Below are 23621 nucleotides of genomic sequence, written 5' to 3' on the forward strand. Positions count from 1 at the left end.
TTTTACATCAAGTAGGGCAATCAGTTGGTAATTTACAACTTATAAAATTTCATTAATAATATTAACTTGATTGTCTAATAATACAAGCTAATACTACTTGGATTAGATGTGAGGAAGAGATAAGTAAAATTACAAAATTGAATTTTCCAGTGAGATGGATGACATGTATGGCACGTAAGACATCGATTTTTGGTTTCTTGTACTATCAATTGTCTTATGCATTCTATTCTGATGTAATAGCGTTTGTTGTTCGATTCCAAAGATAAAACAATATAACGAAGATCTAAGAACGAATATGCATATACGAACGAAATATCCATACATAGCTACGCAACCACGAATATTCACAAAAACGGATAAATCTTGTTAACGCGTGTGAATCAGCGTGCCAGCATATAAAGTTGAATGATAAACAATAAACGTGTTTAAGAAAGTGGAGAGAAAGTCAAGAAAAACCGATGGTACTATGCACGCAAGAATCATGAGGGCGGAAACAGACGACACGAGTAAATGAGAAACAGCTCGAAGCAGCAGATGGAGAAAGATGGGAAACATACAGCAGTAGAAATACGAAACAGATAATCGCGTAAACGAGATAGCAAGTAGCAAGATCGCAAGGCCACAGAAGTGAGAAAGAGAGAAGCAAAAGCCGGGAGGGGGGAGATATTTCCTCCCCGGGGGCCTACTCGTCGATTTTCCCTTCCTCTCGTTCCCCTAGTGAGCGCCGTACCCCCTCCGGTGCAGTTGTGCCACTGCCACTAGGATCGGGGCCTTACGAGAGCGTGACGCATGCCTTCTTGTTTCATACTCGCTTCGTCGGGCTGCGCGTACGCACGTGCGTTCTTTACCGAGGCCCATTCAAGTGTACGTGCGGGAATCCTTCCTTAGCTTAGGCTGTGCGTGTTTGTCCGAGAATCTGCGCCGGTTGATACGAAGCTCGGTTTTTCAGTTGTTTCTCATCCCTGCTGTGAACATACCGCCTTCTTGTATGTATTTTTCACGTAATCGAAAATTACAGCGAACGAATCGGCCGGATATGGGTTCGCGAGTGTGAAGGACAACGTGGCACGTGCGTGTTTGTCAAGACGTTACATTGTTCGTGGAAGTGGAAGTGTTCGAAGAAGACATTGAACGATAAGCGGGAATACTTTTTCTCCGTTGCTATTTCGACCGGCATTGTTGACTATCACCATAACAAATCGTAGAATTCTGCTTGTTGGAAGTACACCTTCGAATCTCGTTTTCCAACTTCGTTCGTGATAATATGGTCTAACGACTACCCTGCTGCCTTTGTGTTTGTTCCGTTTCTCGCGCACACGTGCAGATTGCATTTCACGTCCGAGCGAAGACGATACGGGTGGATTCATCGCGCACATCTCACGTGTGAAGTTCTTTGAACTCGAGATGGTTAGAAAATTCAAACTGTTAATTCGGTTCGAATAAAACAGACGAACACAGCAAGAAACGCCGACGAGTTTCCCTGGTCTGCTTACGGCGGCATGTGACGTCACACAGAGAACGATTCACTGATATTCACGCAATATTTACACGCGTATCAGAGGTTGCGGGTGTGGAACATCGCGGTATCTATCAACGTCTTCAAGTTTTTTCGCGGCCGCCTACGAGAACTCTTGTTGACTTTTGCCATCGGGCTCTTAGAGGACTCTCGGCTCCCCTCTTTTTGCTGACATACTCTGCCCCACGATCGTCCAACAATCTGCAATCGGCACGCTCATACGTAGCGATGCAAGCATCGCGTTCGTTTCACATTTGCTGTTTATAGTAGTTCACGTGTTCCTCGCGTTACGTGTATAGTGCATCGATTTTATTCAACGTGATTGGAGGTTTCAATCGGACTGTTCGTGTAAAAATAGTTAACCCGACAGGAGTATCGTTCCTTTCGAAGAGGAAGATAAGTTCAAGACATTTGCGTGAATTGTGAACTATGTTAACCCTTCGCGATTTCCAAATCATAAATCGGACAAAACTGGATTCAATAAAAATAAATTAACGTACAGATATTATTAGTTATAAACACTTATAACTATAGTTAAATTCCGAATATACCTTCGAATTTAATATATTGAATATGAAACGATCGCAATAAAACGTAGAATGTGGCTCAGATCGCATAATATCGTGTCGTGAAATTCCATTAAAATTGCCTATATTATCTCTGCTTTACGTTATATATTTTGTATACTTCTGAAGAATGTTTATAGCTTAAACGGAAAATTTGTTGTTGAACATTAGCGATATAAGTTAAATTAAATTTTTTTTTAATTTGTCAATTCATCCAGCCAAGTGTTCTAAATAGAAAGTGTTCTCGTTCGAAGTTTTCCGCTTTTATACGACTCAAAGCGTTTCCAACTATATCTCCAATTACAAGATCCACCAGTTACAAGCGTCTTGTTCCTTCGCGAACATTCGGAAGCTGAAATTCGTGCGTGATTGTGTTTCTTGAAAGGACTCTTGACTGGAAGAGAGCGACACAGTTTTCAAGCGGAACGGAGCGTGACTCGACCGGACCGAAATTTAACGATCTCGAACAGTTGACGGTGTCGTCGGTTTCATTCACAAATCGGAACTCGACCGTGTGTAACATCTTGAGCGCGATAAGTGCGAGAACGTGCGTGTCGTTGTCGTTGCGTTGTCGCCGGCTCGTTCGGAAAATAAGTATATAGCGCCGTCTGTTGTGGATTGCGCTTAATCGCGGACACGAGGCATCCTCGTCGATGCGATAAAGCGCGTGAGCGGTTCTTTGTGCCGGGGACACGGTGATGAATTGCTTGTGCACTCACGTATCGTCGCTATCGTTTATTTCTCGCGTTGCGAGAGGAATGACTACCCGTACCGAGAGTATTCTTGAGCGTGTCAAACATCCTTTAAGCGGACAACGTTATCGTTTTCGCGGTGAACGCTCGACGAGTACCTGAACTCTCGAAAGTGATCGTTGGTTGTGGTGCGGCGTGTTCGTTTCCGGCGGATTGAGCAGTAAAGTCTCGAGAGAAGAAGACAATTTAAGCCGAAAGAGTAAACAGAGGGCGTTTCAACGGGACAGTGACGCGGCAAGAAAAATATCGAAGGCACGCGATACAATTCCACGCGGTGTCAACCGAAAGACATTACTGTCAAGGCTGCTTTTGATCTCGACAGGAAACGGGAAGCGAGCGAGTTCTTGCCACTGCACTTATGCTTATCTAGCCTCTGCCTCGATCGTCGAACAAAAAGGCCACTTATGAGGTCCACGCTTTTTTCTGCGCGCCTGTATAGACTGGCAGATAGGTTTCGCGCGGTGCATTAGCTGCGATCTGAAAATCGATTCTCACTACGGTTGTGAGAATAGAAACGTGTCGCGAGTGAGTATCTATCGATGAAGAGTATATAGGCTTTTGGCTGGAGGCGGCGTTCACTTATCGCGGTAATAGTTGTTTAGAAGAACGAGAGAGAAAGGGAGAGAGGAAAATAGAGAAAAGGAAGTAAAGGATTGAGAAAGAGGAGGTGGTGCAAGTACGTATCGAAGAGAATCGTGGGTGGAGAAGCAAGAGCTCTTTTCTCGATAAGGCCAGCAACAAGCAAGAATTATCAGCAGTAAATTATATTACTGTTGGCTAGGAAAAATCGCCGACGAAATAATTACCTAGTGCGTGGCGAGTGGAAAACGATTAATCGTACCTTCGGTTATTCCCGGCCGGACCCTGTGAATCTATCAGTTTTAAAAACACCAAGCGAAAGCACAGGGCGCAAGGTGCGTGGGAGTGGTGCGTATCTTGTGTGTCGTGGGCGGTGTTCAATGATCATTGTAGTGTTGTTCTGCATCTTGTCGTTTGTAGACGCGCGTCGAATTGGTCTGGATGCCAGTTTTAGAGGGTGGTGTAGCTAAGAAGCGAAGTGTCGATAGGGCAGCTCGCAAAATGCGGATGAGACTTTGCACCGGCTCCAAGGAGTCGTACACGCTCCTATCCAAGAAACGGTAATTTATCATACTTCTTCTTCCATTTGTAGTTGTAATAGTTTGTTTTTGGTCAACCTATCGATATGTGGCGCCTTCCCCGACCTCCATGATTTTTAAATATGTCGTAAAGCTCAACATTCTGAACAACTTTTTCCGATGCGTATAACCGGCGATCGGCTATAGTTTTCCAGTTACATACGAGAATATTCCGCCGCTTGGCATTAGTTTCCAGCTGAATTGGGTTAGTATGTAATATGTAGTATCCGGTCGCCACGCACTGTTTATAGTAATATCGTTGCTTGACAATGATGGTGATACAGCTCAACAAATTTCGTATATGTTTTTATTGCATACAAGGTCTACGCTGTGTTTCTATTTTTATCATGTAAAACGGCATATTTATAATTCTATCAGTTTTCCGTCAGAAGGCAGTTATATCAATAAAGCCTCTCCTTTAGAGTTTACATTTTTTAAGTTGCGCCACTATCAATGCCAAGAGGCGATATATTGATAAGGAGATTCATGGGGCCGACCGTGCGGCGCGGCGGCCCGATTAATGTTACATACCAGATTGAAAACATTGGAAACTAAGGCCGATCGCCGGTTATACGTACAAGAAAAAGTTGTTCAGAATGTTTAGCTATGCAACGTAACTTTGAAATCATAGAAATCGCAGAGGATATTACATATCGATAGGTTAACCGTGTTTCTATTAATTGTGAACGTGTATTAAACAGATATGTCTACTTAGACGAAACGCGTGGAACGTGTTTTAAAGTAATAAAAATTTTGAGCTAGTCCTAATATTACAAATATTAGGAGTCTTTAATTCAAATACATGAGTACATGTATATTTTAATTTTTATAAATCTTAAACCTTAAACGAGAAAAGAATTTTCGCATATTGTCCACTAAGCGAGAAAGATACTTTACGATATACATACATACTATTTTGTTAGTATTTTAATAATCTATTACGTTTTTGCATGACTTAAGACTGCCTCGCTCAAGTATATTGAAAAGTAAATTATAACCTTGAAAACCTGAAGGTCTAAAAACTGTTATTGTCTCAAAGACAAAACTGACGATATATTAGGTCGTCCGAAAAGTTTCTTTCGTTTTATGAGGAAATAATAGACGCACAACGTTTTTTGTTTTATATTATTTTGTCGAATTACGTACGGTCCATTTTGTTCTGTCGAGATAAACACCGCGACATTTCACAGACCTGGTTTCACGTTTGTATAAAGGTGCACTGTTGTAAAAAACACGTTTGCGAAAGAAAGACACTTTTCGGACAACATAATAAATAACTGAGGCCAACTTTTTAATTTTTTCCTATCTACAATGAGTCATTGCTACCAGTATTAATTCCGAAACCTTTTCATATAATATGATGACACATAATGTGGAAAGATATAATGTAAATACTTAAATTGATGGGTTACACCTGATACATTTGGTTTTGAATGGCCGCAGATAGGTTTACTCAATTTACCACATATTAGCCTTGTTGCGATGAATGTGTTCGCTGTCCCCGTTTAAGCAGTTCTGTAATTTATCGATGTCTGACTATTTAATATCACGGAACAAAAATGTAGACAACATTAAGTTTCGTCACAACTTTTTTTCTAAAAACCTCTTTCTACAACATCTGTTCTGATTCGTATATTAAATCTACAGTGAAATGGAAAAATTGGATTAGGTCAGATAAAATGACTTTTTAGAAAATTTTTATAATTTGTTACATTGCAATTTTAAAGAACTTGTTCTTCTTCGTAATTAGTATGTCATGATATATATTTTTTCTTATGTTGTAACTTTCTTTATGATTGTTTTTTAATAATCATAATAATCTTCCTTCCTTTTATCGTATTGTATATAAACAATAATAATATAGTAATATAAAAAATAATAGCAATTTAAAATGACAGCATCTAACACAGATTTAACTCACAGTATTTGCAAAATACATATGGTATATGCATAGATATTTTATATGAAATAATAAATTACACATTTTAATACTTCTGTTAATATCATAAATATAAATGTTTATTTAGTAATATACAGTGCTTGCGAGCGAATTTAAGTAATATATGTTCTTTCGATCTTCGAATCACGTTTACGAAAAATGTATGTAAATTACATGAATTTGAAGTGGTTATAAATCTTCTGTTATAAAGTACTAAGGGATGACAGTTTCCTCGATGTATACTAACATAATACTACTGTCCATAGCTTCCAAATATAGAGTTATAATTTGCTCAATTTGGTACAATAAATTATACGTATTATACTAAAAACGTATCATTTCAGAAACTTGAATTCCAATAATACATCACGCATTACACGAGAGTTTTTAAAGACTTAATAATTGTCCTTATTTGGTATTAACATTCTGAAAATAATATGATTTAACAATAAATTCAAGATCATCACAGAACGCTGCTGTTGTATTTATTTGCTCAAATTTAGAATATAAACATTAAATAGTTCACTTGAATTATCGAAATAAATCTCGAGAACTTCCAAGTATAAATTATATGATTCTCTTGAAAATCTTAAACGTTTTATGGAAACGAAACTTATGTTCATTTCTGTTTATTCGATATCACAAAAATACGTGCTACTAATAAAAGATACTTTTTTGATTATGATAAAAATTATTTCGAATTGGGTATCACCAGTAAAAAATAAAGAGATTTCATATTAATCGTTATTTATTTTTACAAACAATAAGGATCCAAAAAAAGAGAGGACGAAAATTAATAACATTAATAATTTTTAATTTTTTCATATTTCGAATATTTCTTTATTTACCTACAACAAGAAGTATCCATTAAGTTTTGTGTAGTTTTGTGTTTCCGCGATAAAACTTTTTTCTAGTTCCTAGTACTTCGCTATGTTTCACAGTTATTTGCTCGACTCGTTAAGATTATCATTATATTAATAATTATCATCAATATTTCATTTGTACATCGCTTTTAATTCAAAAGCACACGCTATGACTATCACTGTCCGATCTACTCTTACACTGAATGATCACGTTAGCCTATTTAAAACGACGCGCGATGTCCTGAGGATAACACTTCAGTTTGGCTATCCTGCGCAGCCAGCACCCAACTCGGGATGCGAATTAGGGTAGCATGATGCAAGTATTCTTCCCCTACGGTGTATGTCGTTAAGAGTTTAGAGCATGTCCGTTACATCCTGGACGGGAGCGTACGAGCACCGTGAAGTTTGCATGAAGCCACGTAACGAGCCGTAATCTCGCGGTAATTTACAAAATGACAGTCCATAAATATTTCGTTGGTAAATTGTGATTACGGGTTTGATCGACTCGGCGTTTTTTTGTCTTGACGCTCCTCGCCCCCTTTCTTAACTGTAATCACTGTTCACGTTTTATGTACGTACGTACGTACATACGTTAAGTACGTGTGTATACGTGGTACGCGAGTCGCGTTGAATTCCGGGGACGAGGAGGACTCTCGGCTCGGCGGCGTTTCAGAAAATCGGAATGCACGCTGTAACGCGATACATGCGGATGCACCACGTTCCCCGGAAACGTGTTTGTTTTTCGATGCGCTGCGCGGACACGAGCGATTTTTTATGGCGACGCGTTACGTTACAACCGCGATTGTCTTCGAATGCTTGCCGATCAAGCTGTCTCTTTGTTTCACCATAAAATACACTCGAATAAAACAAACCAGCGGTAATCAAAAATTGATTTTCGTAATGTTGGAAATTTGAGCGGTTATATTTTTTGAGAGAAGATTACATTTAAGAAATGATTAATTTTACAAACGCAGAAATATCAGTGATTAAACGTATCGTTAATTCGGTTGATTCAGTAGTATTTTTTTAACGTTAAAAAAATATCTCGATGTTGAGATACGGTAAATGATATATGATAATAACATGATAAACTATATTTTGTAATATTTGCTTTTAATTCAAAGTCAGAAGAGTCAAAACATCGCAACACTTAAACGCTTATTACGAGCTTATACCATGATTTTCGCAGTTTGAATTTATTTTTATTTCGGGAGATATAATATTTTTTTAAAGTAATCACACAGTTTATTATATATAAATACAAATCCTATTACATCCATAATGTCATGTTAACGATCTTTTTAACATTATTATATTAATATTATAATATAACATAATAACAGTATTTATCTGGACAAGATAGCTCGTAATAAAAATTTCAACTTTATGCTAATTAAAAAAAAAAATTGTAACCATTTATGGTGGGTGTAATTGATAGCATATACGAAAGAAGGAATTTTCCTCTCCTAAAGCCACAAACAATTCTACTTTATGGTAGTTTCCAAGAAACTGGCAATTGGATTGATCTCTATCTTGTTTTACGATTTCTTTATCTCATGCGGGTATCAGTAGATATAAATACGTTACTTGTGCTCAATGTTTCTCAAGAAAGCAATTCATCCAGGAAAAACTAGGGATTTAACAGTAATTTAGATTAAATTGGTTATTGATACATGTAAACAAGAAAATTTGACAAAAATTTAGGACGAAAAGTAAAGTTTACAACTTACAGTCATCTTTCTATTTACGTCCTTCTGTTTAGCCATTCTGGGTACTTATAAGTAGTCCCTCACTTCTTGTGTAATTTCTCAGCTCAAATAATCAGATTTCACTCAGTTTAAGTATTATAGTTACTCTCAAGTGGCACTACATGGCGTATGAACAGCGTATCAAAGAGTACAAATATTACCACAATCATATTAGATACATACTACTATAAATAACTTGTGAGAATTGATGAATTCTCAGAAGAAACATACGAATCCAAAAGTAAAGATTACAATCAATTAGTTTACAGATACTACAAATACAGATATTACAAAGTTTACGAATATCACGTTTAGACTGTGGATTTTTATTTAATTTAAATTTTTGTGAACACCACTAAAGTAATGGAGCATAGATCGAAATTTGTTTCAATCTTTAAATATTACAAGTACGTTGCTTTCGTTATTTTATACACTTTTGTGAATATTCTGTATTCTATATTGTGTAGGTATTAGGTTGTCCGAAAAGTTTCTTTCGTTTCATAAGGTGATAATAGATGAACAACAATTTCTGTTTTATATTATTTTATTGAATTAGGTATGATCCATTTCGTTGTATTTCTATTATTACGTTCGTGCATAATTCAATAAACTAATATAAAACAGAAAACATTGTGCGTCTATTATTTCCTTATAAAACGAAAGAAACTTTTCGGACAACCTAATACATTTTTGCGCGTTTAGATCTATCATAAATGCATAAGAATCCGCAATCTAATCACAGCAGTAGAATACTACGGTAAATGTCCTGAATTGAACATTCTTTCAAGACACGACGATTCGATATACAGAAAAAGTTTACAACTATATTCCATGTTCCAGTTAAATAACTTGACTTTTGGAACTTTTATCGTCGACGATAAACGGGCGCTTGCAACCATTTGAATATCAACAGATGTATACTCTAACGTCTAATTTTCACATTATCGGGTTAAAAGGATTCACTCGGCGGCCATGAGATTTCGCGTAAGATTTAGCCAGGAAAAAATGCGATTTCTTGGGCAATTCATTTAAATGGAAATGAGGTATACATATATCACTGTTATGCGTCGTTTTAAATATCAATTCGGCCGGAGTAATGGATATAGGTATAATTACGCTTGTTGAAGTAATTAAAGGATCTCGCGTTTCGGAGAGAAATTAAGTATCCGATTCTGGAGAATAAATTGAACGTCAAGAATGATAAAATTGTTCGTATTAATATCCGCATTAATTCTTGTACATTGGAAATTTGGGTTGAGTGGTTAGTCTCGTTCATCATTTTTAAACGGTGCAGCTTTTTGTTGCAAAATCGTTAACTTGAATTTCATCATTTTGACACCATTTTAGTTAAAATTATTCAAAATAATATTGATTGGTAGTGGTTATATTACTTATTTGGTCGTATGTCGAAGACTGAAGAGAGACGATATTTTAGTCTGTTCGATTCTTTTAATTATAACATACAAAATATCACTTCTTTACGTTGTAATATAATTTAACTCTAGAACTGCCAAACCAATTAAAATGATCGATAGCAGATTTTTTCTTTTCGTAATTACCAACAAGATGCAAGTATTTCTGGTAACATTGCTTTTTGCGCTTACTGAGACATAAACATGACTACATATACGTACTTATTCATTCTTGCATATTGGTACGTGTAGGTACGCGTTAGAGATCGATTGTTCTAATGTTAATAGAAACATTTGGTATATATACACCAATGCTTACGACAACGAACATACGAAAATACACTCAGATCATGAAGAATTCCAACACAGTTTATTGAATTATAAACCAACTGAGATAAAATATTAATTGCAATTTAAATAAAATGGTAATTCTTATTAGTTAAAGATTATTGTTATTTATTATTGTTATTAATGTTATATCGATTATATGTGTACGTACTACCTATGGGGAAAAATAAAAAATTCATAGTTGAAGAATAGTATTGTAATGAATACTATGAAACGAATTATATCTAGCTGAATGAAAGTTCGTTGCATTTTGTATGGGATGTTACTATAAATAATTCGTTCGTAGTTATTGTTTTGCTTTCATAACCTTATCTAGTATTCTATTACGTGCTGTGATTGTATTGTGAAAATCTCGTTAACGCAGAAGAAGTCGTCCTCTATCGGCATAAGGATCGAGTATATGCGAATTTTATGGCTCACAATCCGAGAAGATAAAAGAACTAAATTGATTATTCACTCTAAGCGCTATTTGATTATTATTCATGCAAATAGTTAAAGAATCATTTGAATTGAAAAAATTCAAAGTGTACGTGAAAGTCAATATCGCTGTTCAACATTAATTGTCTTATGCCCAAGCAAAGAAATATCTATGCAGAAGAAAACAAAGAGATGGTGAAACATTAAAAAGTAATGATAGAGGCTAACATATGTAGATTACATTATAGATCATAATGTTAGATTATAGCACACACGTATATGAAAAACAAAATTTGCTTTCGATTGTAAATATAAATGTGCTTTTATTTTTCATCAGATTAAGTTTGTTACTGTTGAAGTGGTCACCACTTCTACGAAAACTCCACATCTGGTCTTTTTAGTTTTCTCAAGCGCTGAAGTCATCGACAGCAAATAGACAACAGAATAGCAGGAAGGCAGACCATAAATACTAGACAGGCGACGTTGGCTTCGGGATTTTCAGTTATAAGGTAACACTGCTAGCGTGCGGATCTGGACCAGCTCAAATTGTATTCCTACTTATTATTACACTTCTCTATTAAATCAAATATATATATTTTGTACCTTACACTTTATCCGCGCGTTTTCTCTCTTTATACATCTAATAACCTCAACAGTTACTTGAAGCAAGTACGTGCCACTGTAAATGACACACTTTTATATTCGAAATATAATGCGTCCGACAATACTGTTCAAAACAGTATTTATTATTGTATTTTATAGAATCAGACAAGGTATGTTACGTTGCCTGAGTTTGGAAATATTTTATGTAGTTTTTCCATCAGTTCTTGGAAGTAAAATTCCTTTTTACTTCAAAGAATTATGATATATTATACCAGTAATGGCCTACTAAATTATCATTTGTTGTGAGTTGATCTGGATATGTATAGTTCATTAATTCAGTGATTATCACAACGGTGATTTTTCGGTGTTATATAATTTTAGTATATATTATATTATTTACACTAATAAGTATTATTGACATTTTTATCAATATTAACAATATTTCCAATAATTCAAATCTATTCTCAGATACTGATATCACATTTGAAAGAATTTCTTATAAAAGATATAAAAAGAGAGAAAAATTCAATTTTATGTAAATTATGCTGCATAGAAACGATATATTTCTTGATAACATAAAAAAATGTAATGTATTTAAAAGTATTCAAACGTAACTTTCACGTGTTACGTATAAAATATAGCGGTATCTAATATGATAAAAAATGCAAGAACTTTCCGTACAGCGCAATAAATCTATCCCGTGCAATTTCATCTAGACATCTTTTATTTAAGCATTGATTAATATTGTTTAACGTTAAATCCCGGTCTCTCGAAACGTGTGACATTTTTATCGAATATTCGTTAGCGTGACCCGTTCTGAGTCAAATGCAGAGCTCTATATTTCATCCTTACACACCATCACCGGAACTAAAAAAAGAAACCACACAGAGGGATACCAGTAATATAACTCCAGACATATCCGCCCGTGCTCTCGCCAGATTGATCTACCCGTTAGTTTTCGGTTTCGCAATAACGTGTCTTTACAACAGCGAAAAACTTCACTGACGAATCGTCGCGAATAAATTATGTCTCAGGAGCCATAAGGATTATCGACAAGTTTCACTTTTGCAGTATCCATTTTACAATCGCCCTATTAACGCCTTCTTTACTAAGGTCATAAAATGGAACAGGGTTAATGTGACCTTTTTATATTTTAACTCCTCTAGATTTAGATCTGTTATTCTGTCTACTTCTGTATTTGTTTAAAAATATTTAAACGAATCTTTTATAAAATTTTATACATAATTGTTGCTTAAATTAACCCAACTTTTTGCAAAGGCAACGGTATATTTAAACTTGATATTGTTCGTCTACAGTCAGGATCGGTTCTTGGTTTATTCTTACTTTGACATAAGGTGCTAAAATTTAGAAGGTGTTCCTAATGTTTTACTAATTATATTGATCGGTGTAAGCTTTGTTTATTGTTAATGTCTATCGCTAGAATATATAGTACCTATGGGCTATGAATGGTATTATACATACTTATACACAAAATATATAAATAATGTTATTCCGAATTTTCCAGTCCTGTGATTTTACATAAAACGTACATTAAGATTAAGAAACAGACATATGAAATATTACAACGACAATCGTGGGTAAAATTATGGTATTTCGAGGACCAAGATCCGGTGCACCGTTGTCATAAATATTCATCCATATGCAGAACCAGGCAGTTAAACTATTTACATAGATGCGGATACGAGCGAATTGAGAATTCCGAATGGTTCTTGGTGAAAATTTTTCGTATCCGATTACGACTGAATATGATAACCACCTTGATGACTCGGGGATCCTTTTCACTGGAAATGGACAAAAATATAAACGCGCCCCGCGAATAAATCGGTGTGGTCGCATCGAAAATTGTCGAGTAATTAATTACAGATGGGTTGGTAAATATTCCACGGAGAATATTTGATGTTCCTTTAACGCGCCATTGAAATTCATAGTTGAATTCAGAAAATGGTAAATATACACAGGTTTTGTCGTGTAATGAGTAAGAAATATCGTGAAGATGAATTAAAATCTTAAGATGCAACATATTGTGAATTTTTTAAGATTGTAGTTAAAGCAAAAAGAAACAAATATGTCGTGGTAACTCTTTATCATAATCCTTACTCTATTTGAATATTGTTATTTTATATTTTAAGTATATTTGAATAATATATTTTAAGTATAAATATTTGTTACAATTAGAGCATAAATGTATACAGTGGTAATAATAGTGATAAATGCATGTAATATAATATTCAAATGATTCACATTATTTTCGTTTCTGCTGTTTATCTCACGTATATGCATAGAAAACTTGGGAGAAGCAACATTTATATATCTTAGTATATTTAATTTATCTTAATATAAGTTAGCCCACAAATTAATTTCCTTAAATTAAATATACTTATTGAAGTTGGTAATAGAAGCTACGAATTATTACAAACTTGCTGAATGGTTGCTCGTTTTTCGCTAAATGACCTTTTTGAATTATATTTCTTTCCTGTATACGATGTAATTGAAATATCCACACTGACGGAAAGTGTCATGTTATTCCTAGAAGTTAGCAAATATGTACTTAAGAAAAAGGAATACATAAAACTACTTCTTTTATCGTTAGAAACTTAAAAGATATTCGAAACAAAAGGTGAATGGTTTCTTGGTGTAAATGAGGCCTGCAAACAATGTCCTCATTAAAATAAGCATTTTCTCAAATAGAATTATTTATTTTTCTCCGTGGGGTCAAAGGCCTGTTTTAATTAAAACTTAGTAGCTTATGCTAAGCTTATATTAAACTGATGCATTAATGCACGAGGTATATAGGATATAACAAATATTCCAATTGATGCAATTATTATTACTGACAAGTAACGATTGTAAAACGTAATGCAATTATTGACTTAATGCTAATATTTACAATATGTACATATATCAACAATAATTTTCAAACTTATTTTCATTTTCCTTCAATTACATGTTCAAAGAGATTTATGTAATTAAAGAAATTATTAAATACTGCAACAAATAAAATTGCTGTTTCAGTTTTTCGGAAAGAATAGAAAGTAATGAAAATCAAAAATATTTATACACTTATCTTCAAATTATATACGTACCGATTAAAATTACTCTGCCGTGTATTTTTCTCTTTTTTACGTTTTAACTCCACTTATTTTGTTCTCTTGGCATGAGATGCAAATAACATTAAAAAGTGTACAAAGCTTTAAAATATATAAAACGTCAACGCGCGCGCTCGGTTTCCCTTCGACTACAGTTTCGGAAATTTTACGTCGCCATTAACGTAGGGAATAAACCGGAGACAAGCAGTAAAAAATAAGGTGCTTTGCACGGAATCATCAAGATACTAAAATCCGATTAAAAATAACAACGTGGAAAATTTAAACGTCGAAATTTATGGGTTAACAAGGACTTTCGTTATTCGAACAATACTCGATTTAAACGCTCCTTCTTTCGTAATATTATGTTCTACCTATTCTAAATCACAAACATTCTACAACATTCCGTTTATGAGACCTGCGTAAGTACCTGCATAACTTATTGTTAGTATAAATCTATCCACATGACTGTGCGAATAAACCATTTGGACAGCAGTGATTACTAAAGTAATATTCTATGTATTATTATGCTTGACTCAACAATGAAACAATATATTATTCATAGTAAGCTTATTCGCAGTAAGATTAGCGTAATAATGCTACTTCCAAATTGGAAATCTTAAAACCTTGTTGTAAGAAAGTGTCTCTGCAATGGATGTACAGAAATGCACTTTAGAGATGGGAATTATGTCATACATATTTGTTTTCGCTTTCGAACACTCTTATTCAATGTCGTGTGTAAAATTATTTCTTTCTTGTTAAATACATCGGTAGTACATGATTTATCCGTAGAAAAGCTACAAAATCTCTTCGTATTGAATGAGCAGCGTATACGTAAGTCTTTCAATCTGAAGTGGTAGTTAGTTAGAAAGTATATAATAACAATTATCAAGAAAAATAACTGCCTTTCAAGAACAATAAAAGAACCATAGGAAAGAAATAGAGTCAAGTAAGAGATATTACAGACAATCTTATTATTCTCTTTATCCTTGAAGAGATAGATTAGCATAAAAATAAAATAATTACTTATGTACATTTTGTGGTTTTAATAGTGGAATCAATACAATTGAAACAGTAAGGTTAGCTTAAAGATCAATTAGAAGAAAAAACCATTTCTGGTAGCTTAGTTAAAAATTGGTTTACAAAATTTCATTCAACCATGAAACATTTCTAAGGTGGAACTTTTTTTTTTAATTAAGATTTACAATCGCATCAACTGCGCAGTTACAAGCCAAACCATGGAGAGGGATGGTATGGTACTTTACATTACGCTATTTTGTTAAATAGCCCAGCTTCCGTGATAAATCTTAATAAGTCATGACTCTTTTCGCTTTTCAAGTTATCTTTGGAATGGTGAGAAAACCTTTCCTTGTTTAGAGAAGGGTTTTCGATCTGTGTTTCTCGCGCAGTATACTATATTTTGGGTAGTTCAAAATCAGGTGGTCTATTGTTATTTGTGTATTACACTCTTCGTATTGTTGGATTGGTTCTTTTGATAGAAGGTAAGAGCGGGAGATCTTGAAGAGCCCTGGTTTCGGCTGATAACTATTTCGACTCGTCTGGGCTATGAACTGGTTGTTTTGTGCCTTTTGAAAAAATTTAGTCGATGTTTATAGCGAGGAGATACTGCTTTCCTTCATAAAACTTGTTTAACCGATTTTAATTTATTTAGAAATCTAAACAACTTTTTAGGAAATAACTATTTCACAAATGACAGAAATATAAAAAGTGCGGTTTTATCAATGAACATGGATTTTCGTTACAAGTAGATACATAAATGACGTGTTAGTTCCTCGTTGGAAAGCATTTTTAACTAAAAAGCAAAGATACGTATTTTCATTCAAATTTCTCCACGCAAAAGGATAATTTAAAGAACTCTTCAAATACTACAATACTATCTACTATGTATGTACATATACTGTACAATATTTTGAAGATCATATCAAATTGATATTAAACGATCAAGTTTCACATTGCATGAAAGTTACCTTTGAAGAACAGTCGAATATGTCAATTAGTATGAATATCGATGGTCCTATTATGATTCTGCATTTCTCTATTCCTAACATACACGTGCTTCATGACGGTTAGCAAATATAAAGGTCCCTTTATCAAGCCGATGTGTTCGGTTTTATTCGAACACGCTAACCGATTCGATGACTTGAATTTTCTTTTGATCAACGTACAAGGGAAATATATCGCTGAGGTAAATTAACCGACACGTTACGTCGTCATGAAAATTATGACATCAGATGGAGCGGTTAAACCCCCGGGAATTATTGACATTAATACAGATTTAGTTGAAAGGAGACGAAAAGGGATGGTTGGGGCGCGTGCAGGTATGAACAGCAAATACATATCGTCCGTGCACCCCTTTTATGTAATACATGTTCCTTCGGTAACGCGTGTCTACTCATTGAAAAGTCTGTTAAGCCGGTCAGCGTTAAGTCGACGGTGAACCAATAAATCCTCGACCCTTTTCTTTCGTTACGAATGCACATCGCGGCAACGCGAGTGCCCTTTGAAGTTCTATTTAACACGAAACATCTCATGTACCTACGTACAGCATACTCTTACAAATATATTACCGATGCATTTATTCTTGATTCCGAAATATTATTTATCCCGCTTCTCGTAATGGATCTATTATAATTCCGTAGTATGTACATATTTATATATTTCTTTATACACCCGTTCTGTTTCTTCCTTTTATCGTAAATTTTTATAAAATACACTTTTTGTAACGTCTCCTAATTTCTTGTTAAATATTATTAATTTGATATTATCGATATTACAATTATCGATAGTACAAAAAACAAAATTTTTAGCTAATTATCAGCCAGATTTTAATTTTTGGTAAAAGTAGGAATTTATAAATTTGAAATAAAAGTTCGATGTTGAGTTAATGTTAAAGTTTAGTGTACCAAATTGTAATATACAATTGCGGCATATATTTTATGTACACAATTGTTCCCACGAACAAAACGTTTTGTGGGTAACTGTAACCACACACCAGGCATTATTTAATCTCCAATTGAATATGCGCCGAGATCGTCAGGAATTGAACGTGTAGATGAACTGTAACGGAAGGATGGATATGAATTCGTCGATTTTACTTGTTCCCTTATATGGAAGAATATGAAGGAGTTACGTCTACAAATGTTACAAATGTATTAATTCGTATACATATATCGAATAATTCGACTGAAAAATGTGAAAGCTTTTTTTTCGAAGGAAGTGGCAAAGTATATATCACAGCAGCATTTTTCAAGAAACTTCATAAATTTTTGTATTTACGGAAATTACTTAGATCTAGGTGAGTTGTAGGTATCATATTTTGCATCGAGGAAAATCATTTATATAAAAAAATTCGAAACTGAAATTTCTAATTTTATTTTTACATTGACATTTTCTATTACTGTTACTTTGTATACGTTTGGTATTTTACAACAATGGAGTTTACATATCAATCAATAATTTATTCCGTATCTAAAGGTGATGTCAAAATATTGTCAAATGTAACGTCAAATTTGAGAATCAGTTGATGCGATAGGAATGAGAAAATATTTTCTAAAGTATTATTTTTGTGAGTTTATTGTTCACTGATACTTCATTCATTTGGCCAGTGTGCATGTATCGTTATTTGAAATTTCTAAAAGTAAATTGACTTCAGCTCTGTACATTTATTTTTTCTGTTATAAAAAAAGTCTTCTAAAAAATTTTTAACATAGTTACTTAATACTTCGATTTATTTAGAAATCCTATACGATTTATAAATTCATACGTACTTTTGATTAATATTTTTCTTTCAATATAAATATGGTCGAGAAGGATATATCGACCTTAATGTCTCCAACCATTTCGTTATCCTTTCAATCATCGTTGTTATTGAGATCGCCTTATTGGATTTCATCATCGTTTTCATCTGCAGAACCCGCAACAAGTTTTATCATCAGCGGAGATCTATTGGTTGGTCAAGGGTATACGATATATCAAGAATCTCATAGGAAATGTTAGTTTGCTCAAGTAAAAGGGATAATACGACTCATCCATGTTGAAAAAATTGTGCTGCGGGTAATTGGTTATACACGCTCATTGCTTATACACTATACAGCAGACAAAATGCTATAATTTTACATGAAATTATAGGACACGATAGGTTCATAGAAAATTACATATACACAAAATATGTTGATTGAAACTAAAGTGAATTATGTTAAGATTATCCATTTTACATATTTTGTTCCAACTATGCGGCTATTTTATTGGTAATTAATTTTCTAAAACATAGAATCTTAATACTTTTGTAGATATTAAATATTATGATAATGTCATAGATCTAAGGTAAACGTTACCTTCTTATTTTTAAATCTTGCCAAAATTTTCATATGAAGTTTGTACGTATATATGTAACCATTTAAAACATATCTTATTCTTAATCATTAAACGATTGTATTATTTCGTTGAAATCTTAATATCATATCTCTAATATTATCGAATTCCCAATTATGCAAAATCTTTATTATAAAATTAGTTTCTATTCTTTCATGTTAAAATAAACATTTACCTTATTAATATATTATATGATCGCAAGTTCACTTACAAGAACTTTAGTATTCTGCCTTACAAATATCAAACGTAACATTGAATAATTTAATTCTCTATAGCTTTTGAATAAAAGATAATATCTTTTTATATGGCGAAAAAGATATGATCTGATATCAACCAATTCATGCATTGCTCGATACCTATCTACAATCGAGTATAAATATCCTATTACTAGGAAAACAACGCACGCTTAACATAAAACGTGTAAAACCATTTGAATATAAAGCGAAATGAAATTCACATATGTAAACATTACGAATTAAAGTTTGAAAAGATGCAAATATAAATTTAAGACGAGGATCTGTAATTTATATTAGGTAAAGATTTCCATTTAATCTCCCTTTCTGCAACAATGGATATAATAAATATATTGATAAGGTAGTCCTGAAACCTGGAACATTTTTTCATAAATCTTTTAATAAATATATACCTAAACAAAAGAAACTTTTTGTATTTCTTATGTAAAATGAATAATTTCTTTTTTTCTTGATTTTACTCTTACATTTTACTTCGTTTCTGTACTTCATATATCAGATTCGATGACTATAGCACGCATAACTCAAGAAACAGCAAAGATCACGCAGTACATATTATATTGAAAAGTTTTACCCCAAGACAAGTATAAGAAGCTAACTAAGATGAATGATCGCACTTTTAACCGTAGGTAAGAGATCTTCCAGCAGATATTCGAACGCGCTTACCTCGATGACAATAGATGATTTACACGTGGCGCGTACTGCGGAGGGACACTAGGCTTAAGAAATGTTGGACACATTTTTGTATATTCGCGATCGTTCGCGAGAATATCTGTATGGACCCGTAGTACAAGTCGCGAAGGCTGGGACACAGATATAAATTAACATGTAAGTCGAGAGAACAAGTGACCGTATGTTCGTGATATCTTCACCAGCTCCTCTCCTCGATCCTTCCTTTTCTTCGCGGTCGCAGCTGCCAGAGTTCCGTCTCTACGCCTGTCGTTCCTTTTTCCCGTCTCGTGCGAAGTCTGTTTCGTTTATTCGCCCCTTTCCGTCCCTCGATCCTCCAGGATGAATCGAACCACTGTGACTCGTACGGTATTCAGCGAATTTTCAATCGGTCGAGCAGTCGCACGAAGGAAACCGTGCGTCGTTAAACTCGTCGAATCGGAACTTTCTCCGAACACTGAGAGCTGTTCGTGACAGTTCCTTGGTGTATCGGCAAACGTTAAACTGTGGCTAGTTGTGGCACTCGATTCTCCCGAGGGAAGTTTCATTGTACAAAGTTACCTATCTCCTCCTTTTTCCCTTGTTTTTAAATTTCGACGAGATCAAATTAAAGTGACAATAAGATAACAACGCAGATCGTTCTTTCTAAAGAATGTGATAATTGGCATATTTTAATTAAAATATCCAGGATATCTTGGATAAAAATGAGGATAAAATTTATTCGCAAGAAGTTACTTATCTTTTCTTTTTTGCCGTCCTTTTGAGTTTCAGTAAGTTTCAATTATAATACAGATACATGTAGCCTTTTTCTTGAGAATATAATAATGATATATTTTAATGAAAATATTGAAGATACTCTGAATGGACACGGTGGAATACGATGTTGATTATTAATTTGTTGTTTATATTGACACTAATTACGAAACACTAGATTTTAAGAAGAATTACAATTTTTACTTCACTACCACAACTTGCAATTAATGCAGAAATTTAGAAGTTCTAACGTTTTTGTTACTTTATACATGACTCTGGTAATGATAAAAATTACGAACGTTATACTTAAGGATTAATCGATTGTTTATTATATTGATTATTTTCTTCAAGTTAAAAGAAGAAATTACATTACAATAAAAAAATTACATAAAATGATAAGAAATTACACAAATTGCTTGCTAGAGTATGTTGTTCAAAGAAACTAAGAAAAAGAAAGAAGAGAAATGAAAGAAATGGCCCCAATTAATTACGTAAGAAATATTTACGTCTCCATATTCCTTTCAGCTGAATGAGTAAGAGAGGATAATATTATAATTAAATTTTGTGTCCATTGCGTTATCGCGTTTACTCGGTTTGACGTAATGACGTTGTAAGTAGTTGACTAATTGATTTATTGGCATCATCGATATTGCGCGGATTGCATCGATTCTGAAAGCCTTGTGAAGGTCGGACTGAAATTTTTCTCGAAGAAAATCACGAACTATCGGCGTTTTCCCTTCTTTCTCGCTTATTTCATAAATTTCTTATTTCACGTCGAATATAAAACGTGACCTGGTGACCCGAGCTGAAAACAAATCGACTATTCCTGTTGTTCTTTGCCACTTTTTCTCTAGAGATCGAAGACTTTCGAACGGCAATTAGAAAAGAAGAACAACCCGAGTCAGGCTGATTTATCGCAAAACTCATCTGCATAAAACTTCGCATTTCCTGCCTTTAATCTCGTTGGATGTTTAATAGCCCGAAGAAATTGCATTTATTTTCTGCGTTAGGTTGTTTATGCTGCAATTTTACATATTTTCTTTATTTTTATTTCGAAACTAGTATTTTATTTGACAACTGGAAAATCAAATACATAAATCATAATAATTCCATTGTTAAAAATTAGAAATTAATTTTTTCATTCTCTAAATTATTAGATACTTCATCTGAACAATTTGAATATTAAGCTTGGTTAATTACTCACTTCAGGGCGTGCTTCATCGATTTTAATGATCTCGAAGTATGTTGCCAAGATCATCGTTCTGAACAATTTTTCCCGATACATGTTATCGTTCCTGCCCTTAATTTTCAAAGTATTCACAAAAGACCTCAATAGAATTTAATTTACGTTTACATTTTATTTTGGAGTAGCCGGGTGCATTTTTATATATACCAGAATGAAGTGTAATGGAACTAGATTTAGTTGAAGATCTTGGCGAATATCGCAAAAACTAAGGCCGGTAACATGTATTGAGGAAAATTGTTCGGAATAACTTTGACAACATATTTCAAAATCATTAAAATTGGTAAAGTATGCCATGATATAAAAATAATTTCTATCAATTTTATTGTCTATAGTTAAAGTTCACTGAAACTACTTCTTCGATCCTCATCTATGCGAATAATATATTTTTAGCTCTTTTCTAACTCACCATCCTGTAAAAACTATAGAAATAATAGCGATATACGTTCTTTTCAAAACGTTATATTTTACAATACGTAGATCAGTGTAACATTCGGTTTGTCCATTTGGCGGGGCATTTAGATAATACTTTTTCATGCTACATATTTGCAATTAACGATAAGAAACGAGTTTTAAATGTAGTCGATTCTTATCTATGCTAAAACGTTATCAACGTTCTTTGTTAGTCCATCCGAGTACATGGTCGTTTGAAATTCAAAATTATTTCTTGCAAGCACAGTTTAGGTCACCTCCGTGATGCGGTTAAATAAAGTACAATGCCAAATATAAGGAACGTGTATTTTGAAGCTAAGAATAGAGAAAGAAAATCTAACATGCGATAATTATAAGCTGATCAACTAATTTCCTACAGTACTTCATAGCGCTCCATTGATACTCCTATAAAATTATTTAACACTCAATCCTAATATATTTTTATTTTATTTTGTAATGTAACAGTTAGTTTTCTATATAATTTAATTTCTACTTTATTTTTTAATGTAAGTACAACCATAATTGTTTCATTGTCTTGCGATTTTTAATGATTTAACAAGCAAATCCTTAAAGTATATGCTATAGTGAAGATACATACGTGAGAATTTTTTATACGTCACAAGATGAGTGTATTATTATAGTAAAAAAAGCATAGAAGAAAGAGTGATGTCATAGTTGTAGAAGTTTGATTTTGCATAAAAGCCGGAAGACGTCCGGAACGTTGGCCTATTTTACATTCATTAATTCGAGGCATGCGTGCAGGCGCCTCGTTCTTAACTTTATTGCATCGCGACGATATCCGTATCTCTCGGTGATTTTCGCGGAAACGAGGAATAATGGAATAGAATGGTTCATTGTGTAATAGCAGTGACGATTCCTCAAGCCTGATTCCCAGAATTACGAATCCAATTAAGTATGTGATTTCCAGCTTATAATATTCGTACAGCAAACGTGAGTAATTCTTCTATAGGATGGAAAAACCGTGCTGCAATATTCCCTTTACAGAAAGTAATCCCTAAATCATCCAGCTATAGATTACGCTTTTTGCTTCGTTCAATTTACACGCTCGTCTAACTTTATGTGTGTGCGTTATTTTTCAGTATTTCATAAATATTTTACGATGTTTACACGTATAGAAGATTTATGAAATGCGTGAAATAGGATTTGGATAGAGCAAGCAAACAGTTGAGACGCTTAAATTTATTTTGTAGAATCCGCCTTAAACCGCCTTTGGATCAGTTTTAAATTCGCGTTTTTAAAATGTCAAAGATTACGTTTTATAAAGATTTTTACGATGGGCTATGTGATTTATACGTATACTATATGTATGGAACAATCAAAGTACGTTCTTTATGAAGAGCTGAAATAAATTGAATTTTATAAGCAGTGAAAGGGTGGCCTAGTTTATTGCAAATTATTTCATATTAGACGTTGCTAGTATTACAATTAAAGCAAC

The 23621-nt window shown here is 33.8% G+C and overlaps 1 protein-coding gene across 5 annotated transcripts in view; it reads left to right on the forward strand.

Moving 5' to 3' along the window:
- LOC100646523 (rap1 GTPase-activating protein 1) overlaps positions 1–23621 on the forward strand; it is a 256732-nt gene that overhangs the window by 87800 nt on the left and 145311 nt on the right. The window contains exon 1 of one of the 5 annotated variants that reach the window (XM_048404326.1): positions 2850–3973. The exons of the other annotated variants lie outside the window; for them this stretch is intronic. Within the exon in view, the coding sequence (XP_048260283.1) occupies positions 3855–3973 (119 nt within the window). The 5' untranslated portion in view covers positions 2850–3854. Of the gene's footprint in view, positions 1–2849; positions 3974–23621 lie in introns of those variants that run through there. 5 annotated transcript variants of the gene reach the window in all.

The sequence above is a fragment of the Bombus terrestris genome, chromosome 3 (assembly GCF_910591885.1).
Source record: "Bombus terrestris chromosome 3, iyBomTerr1.2, whole genome shotgun sequence".
NCBI lineage: Eukaryota > Metazoa > Arthropoda > Insecta > Hymenoptera > Apidae > Bombus > Bombus terrestris.